Source organism: Protobothrops mucrosquamatus, unplaced genomic scaffold (genome assembly GCF_001527695.2).
Source record: "Protobothrops mucrosquamatus isolate PMUCROS unplaced genomic scaffold, P.Mucros_1.0 scaffold783, whole genome shotgun sequence".
Classification (NCBI taxonomy): Eukaryota; Metazoa; Chordata; class Lepidosauria; order Squamata; family Viperidae; genus Protobothrops; species Protobothrops mucrosquamatus.
This window is the reverse complement of record NW_015387051.1, coordinates 185,577-191,339: the sequence shown is the minus strand read 5'-3', so window position 1 is coordinate 191,339 and position 5,763 is coordinate 185,577. Positions and strand designations below refer to the sequence as shown.

The window sequence follows — 5,763 nt, the reverse complement described above, 5'->3', positions numbered from 1 at the left end:
TGAAGTCCATGAGTCATAAAAGAGCCGAGGTTGCCTACCCCGATCTAGGTGGTCATACTACAGCGCTCTGTACTGTGATAGATTTAGTCTGCCATCTGCTAGAGAGCCAGTTTGGTCTGATGGTTAAGGCACCAGGCTAGAAAGTAGGAGACGGTGAGTTCTAGTCCCACCTTAGCCATGAAAGCCAGCTGGGTGACTTTGAGCCAGACACATTAAGCCCAACCCACCTCGCAGGATTGTTGTTGTGGGGAAAATAGGACGAGGAAGGTGTGTTGGATATGTTCTCTGCCTTGAGTTATTTGTTAAAATAATACAGGCAGGGTATAAATAAATAAAATGAAAATAAATATTAACCTTTATGTTGCCCTATAACCATCTAATGATCAGGCCTTTCCTTCTACATTCACTTTGTTCTTTCTATGCACTGTTACCTTTGAGCTTTTTCTAATGATGGCTCTTGGATTGATGTATTTTCTCTGCTTTTTAATTGACGGACATCCTCATGCTGATCCGTGTCCATAACAAAGATTTGATTTGATATATTGATCAGGTTATAGAGATCCTAATCAGAGCAGAAGAGGGCCTTTCCAGGGAGGTGGTGAAGCATCTCAATCACATTGAAGAACAGATTTTGGAGAGTCTGGCATGGAAAATGGAATCTCCACTCTGGGGCAAAATAAAAGAAAATGAAAATAAAGTTCCTACCTGTGAAGAGGTAAAAGACAAGGGTTCTGTTCTTTTGCTGCTTTGTCACTAGTACAAAGATTTATTTATTTTTTTAAAAAAGTAGAAAGGTCCAAAAGACTTGGAGCAGTGGGAATTCTTAGGCAGCAATATCTCAATACCTATAATACCGTGATGAAATATTTTATGCTTTCAGGTAATGCCACCTCAGTATTTTGAAAGATCAAATGGGAACAGCATGGCTGGTTCCCCTTTAACTCCGAGGAGATTAAGTGAAGTTCGTGCTGAAAGTGGAACGCAGGGAAAAGGTAAGCCTTTCCAGATTTACAGAAGATAAGGGGTAGAGGCAGAAATGGCAAATTCTGAAGGTTGAATCCCAGTGTGTAAAAAACATTACAAGCTTATCTTTAAAATTATCCTGTTTTGAGAAAATGTACATTATTAATACAGGTAGGCTTACAACAGCTGAGCCCCAGATTACCGTTGTGAATCCTCACAGTTGTAAATTGAGGCACCTACATGGCCCTAACCCTAACCTTACATAACCAGAAGTAATTTGGGGGCTTTTTTCACAGTGGTTGTTAAGCTAACCCAGGGGTAGGCAACCTTGGCTCTTTTTTGACTCGTGGACGTCAACTCCCAGAATTCCTGAGCCAACATGGCTCAGCATGGAAACCTCTCCCTTTCCCCTCAGTATGGCTGGCTCAGGAATTCTGGGAGTTGAAGTCCACGAGTCATAAAAGAGCCAAGGTTGTCTACCCCTGAGCCTAACCCATTCATATATTTTTTTTTGCCAGAAATCGGCAGAAAAACACCACAAGTCGCAGTTATACGACTGCAAGAATGCCACAACAGGTCCTAAACTGACTTCCTTGACATGCAGCCATAGGACCACCTTTGGGGGGGGAGAAAGGGGGGGAGTAGCTGTTCCGTGGTCAGTGTAATTTGAATTTGAATAGTTGTAAAACAAGCGATTATTAAGCGAGGTCTACTCGTAAAAAAACACACAAGACATCTTTTCGACGTTGTGGCCTCTGAGCTAATCATCATGATTATCACTATTTGAGAGCTTATGCACCGGAAACAGATTTCTTGTGTGTCCAACTGCACTTGGTCAATAAAGAATAAAGATAAAGAATAAAGAAGTTAGAAAGTGGCCCTAAGTCTCAAGAGGGAACTGCCATTTACTCTCTCCCTCCCGTGACACGTCCAGGTATCCTTCCTTTCTTTAATCTTCTTATTCAATCGCTTAATCTTCCTATTCAGTCACACAATCATCCAGCACGGGGCCCACAGATAGGAGGTTTCCAGCCCTTTCAAATCGTGAACTGTCGCACACTTGCTCTGCTCTGCTTCTTGACTCCGGCACGTCTGAAGAGCTCAGTGGATTTGAGCCCTTCGAGATCGCCCTTCATTCCTTTTCCCAGCTAACATCACATCTGCTTTTCTCTCCCCACCCCACCCCCCCACCGCCTTTCCTTTGGGAACCTCTGCAGGCGTTTCCTTTTCTCCAGCCACCCTCCACGAACGGTACGGCTCCCCCACCGGCAATCCTACTAGGAGGAGGCTGTTTGTCGATAGTGACACCTCCGGGGAGGCCCCCCGGACCCCGGTGAGGCTCTGCCAGCCGCCTGTGATCAGCACCGTGCCTGTACAGAACGTCTCCTCCGAAACCATCCCTGTCACTCCGGTGCCTGGGCAGACTTTGGTAACCGTGGCAACCGCCACCGTGACCGCCAATAACGGGCAGACGGTTACCATACCGGTGCAAGGTGAGCTGGAGCGATGCACGGCTCCTTAAACCACGGTAGAGCTGGTGGCTGAGGGAGGACCCCCATAACATCTATAGCAGTGGTGGCGAACCTATGGCACGGGTGCCAGAGGCAGCACTCGGAGCCCTCTCTGTGGGCACACGCACCGTCTCCCCAGCCCCGCCTCTTCCCCCATGGCCCCCTCCTCACCAGCAGCCCCCCCGGAGAGTTGCCCCTGGGCGCGGCCCACACGAAGCAGCGAAGCCAAGGACATGGTAGCTGAGCAGCGGGGACAAGACTCTGCCCTTGCGCCCTGATGCTGCGGGGCATGGGTGGAGGGCGTGGCTGCCATGGCGCTGCTGGGCTGCCTGGCGGGCTGTAGCGGGCTGTAGAGGTGGGTGGCCCAGCAGGCAGGGCGGAGTGGGGACGGGGGTCGGGCGGCAGTTTTGGGGCACTCGGTCTCTGAAAGGTTCGCCATCACTGATCTATAGTCTTCCGATGTAAAATTGGGGAGTTTTCCTGTCCAAAGGGGGGAAAGACCAATCAGCTAATCTATTCCTTGTGTGTGTGTGTGTGTGTGTGTGTGTGTGTGTGTGTGCCCCAACAAAGAATTAAGGGAGAACTGGAATAGCCATTTCGAACTTTTTAGTTCTTTTCAACCAGACATACCCTTCTGAGATTCGAACCTGGGCTGTCTGCATGTTAAGCAGATGTATTAACCTCTAGGCCACAGGCTCTTTCTCACTTTGTCAGCTATGAGACAGGGGAGAAGAATTATCTTGAGTTTGGTGATATTAACCACTTCCTTCGACAGGCATTGCCAATGAAAATGGCAGCATCACGTTCATTCCGGTCCAGGTCGTGGGTGGACAGGCTCAATCTCTGGCTAGCTCCATTCCGCCTCTCAGTGCGCAGGCCCTGGCTGGCACGCTGGGCTCTCAGCAGATGACTGGCGCCACCCTTCAGTTGCAAGGCCAGCTCCAGCCAGCTGCCCATCCTGGAGAACGGCGACAAAAGCAGCAGATCAGCAGCGGGGCCAGCAGGTGCCGAAAAGCCAGCTCTCTCTCCCTCTTCTTTAGAAAGGTACGTCGACCCTGAGAAAGAGACAGTTTGCTCTAGTACAGGGGTAGGCAACCTGGGCTCTTTTATGACTCGTGGACTTCAACTCCCAGAATTCGGGCTCAGGAATTCTGGGAGTTGAAGTCCACGAGTCATAAAAGAGCCAAGGTTGCCTACCCTGCGCAAGTGGTTCAGGTGCTGGCCTAGAAAACCAGGAGATGGTGAGTTCTAGTTCTGCCTTAGGCATAAAAGCCAGCTGGGTGGCTTTGGGCTACTCACTCTTGGTCCAACCCTCCTCACAGGGTTGTTGCTGTGGGGAAAGGAGGAGGAGGAGGAAGGAGTATTAAGTAGGTTTGCCGCCTTGAGTTATTTATGAAAAACAATAAAGTCGAGGTAGTAAAATAATAAATAAAAATAAATACCATAAGCCCAGTCAAGGAACCACCAAGACCATGCCCACCAACATTGACAGGGCGAGCCATTAGTATATAAAATGAGAGCATGCCCCCCTCTCTTCTAGCCCTGATGATGTTACCTAGTTTGGTCATGAAACGTCTGCAAGGAAAAAACCAAACTTGGAAAGCATGAAGGACCCCACAGTCCTCCTCCTCCTCCTCCTCCTCCTCCACAAACCTCAATTCCCTTCTAGCCCTGATGATGTTACCTAGTTGGGTCATGAAACATCTGCAAGAAAACAAGCTGTGAGAGCACCAAGGACCCCACAGTTCAATCTGAGCTGCAAACAGTCTCTTGTGCTGATAAAAATAAATCAAAGGATATGTCACTTTATGATGTTTTCCCAGGAAAACTCATCTCCCTGTCTCTTCCTGAATGCTGAACTTCTGTGAAGCATTTTCATAATTTGCTTTTCCATTCCGAGGTGAAAAACATCGTTCTGTGAATAAATAGTTATGTCTTCTGGCTCTGACAGTATTTCCTGGCTTCAACAGGTATTTTATTTAGCAAGCGTTCGTCTGCGGGATCTCTGCATCAGACTGGATATTTCCGATGAGCTGAGGAAGAAAATCTGGACCTGCTTTGAATTTTCACTGGTACAATGCGCGGAGCTCATGATGGACCGACATCTAGATCAGCTGTTAATGTGTGCCATTTATGTCATTGCCAAGGTAAAGCTTCACAAATTCCATTTAACTTGTCAGGTAAAAAATACCTAGCGCTAATTAAGGTGCTAACGTGTCAGCTAATGGATGCCTTTGCCTTCTAGGTTACAAAGGAAGACACGTCGTTTCAGAACATCATGCGCCACTACCGAATGCAGCCACAGGCCAAAAGCCACGTGAGAACGGTTTCTTTGTTCCTGTATTCATGCTGGATCCAATGGTTTTATGGATGTTCTTTTCTTCTTCAGTCCAAGTACTTTCAGCCTTAAGGCAGAAAAATCCAGATATTGGCATAGTGTTCATGATTAGCACCCAATTCTGTTAAAAGGTGGTCGGATATGTCCAATCCTACCTCGTGAAAAAAAGAGCCTTGCGTAAAATGACCATGAAATGCATCTCAGATTGATGCCACTTTTAGACCTGCAGGGGTTCCATCTAGCGGGGCTTGGCGTTGTCTTTGAAAAGTATCACAAGAATAACCCTCCCGTTGAAAGCTTATTTTTTTATGCAGCCAGGCCATTTTCTCTTCTGAAATAATTTTGCCTTTTTTTTTTTTTTAAGGTGTACCGTAGTGTATTGATTAAAGGCAGAAGACGAAGGAATTCTGGCACCAGCGACACAAACAACCCGCAGACTTCCCCAGTGGAGAAAAATAAGGACCGAAGTAAGTGAATGTCGTTAGTAGAACACTCGAAGGAGCATTAAGTGAACCCGGATGGAAAATTCTGGCAGTTACTCATCAGACTTTATACGTGGGTAAACGTGTAACCGTTTTATGGCCTAAGATGTTATCAAGGGTAGTTTGAAGTTTGAAGTTTTATTGCATTTATATCCCGCCCTTCTCCCAATGGACTCAGGGCGGCTTACAGCCAATTAAAAACAGAACAATCAATACAAATCTACAAAATTTAAAATCAATTAAAAGATATATACAATAGGCTTATTCATGTTTTAAAATTAATTAAAAACCAGTTTAAAATACCCCTAGGCCAGTCCTGCCTGCTGAAACAACCATGTCTTGAGGGCGCGGCGGAAGGAGGGGAGATCCGGAATCAACCGGATCTCTGGGGGCAGCTCGTTCCAGAGGGTGGGGGCTCCAACAGAGAAGGCTCTCCCCCTGGGGGTCGCCAACCGACATTGTCTGATTG

The 5,763-nt window shown here is 47.1% G+C and overlaps 1 protein-coding gene across 1 annotated transcript in view; it reads left to right on the top strand.

Annotated features, from left to right (window-relative positions):
- The window catches only part of RBL2 (RB transcriptional corepressor like 2), a 21,833-nt gene that overhangs the window by 11,488 nt on the left and 4,582 nt on the right, over positions 1–5,763 (top strand). The window contains exons 13-19 of the mRNA XM_015818738.1: positions 551–715; positions 881–992; positions 2,181–2,456; positions 3,250–3,518; positions 4,445–4,621; positions 4,720–4,791; positions 5,177–5,279. Of these exons, the coding sequence (XP_015674224.1) occupies positions 551–715; positions 881–992; positions 2,181–2,456; positions 3,250–3,518; positions 4,445–4,621; positions 4,720–4,791; positions 5,177–5,279 (1,174 nt within the window). The remainder of the gene's footprint in view (positions 1–550; positions 716–880; positions 993–2,180; positions 2,457–3,249; positions 3,519–4,444; positions 4,622–4,719; positions 4,792–5,176; positions 5,280–5,763) is intronic.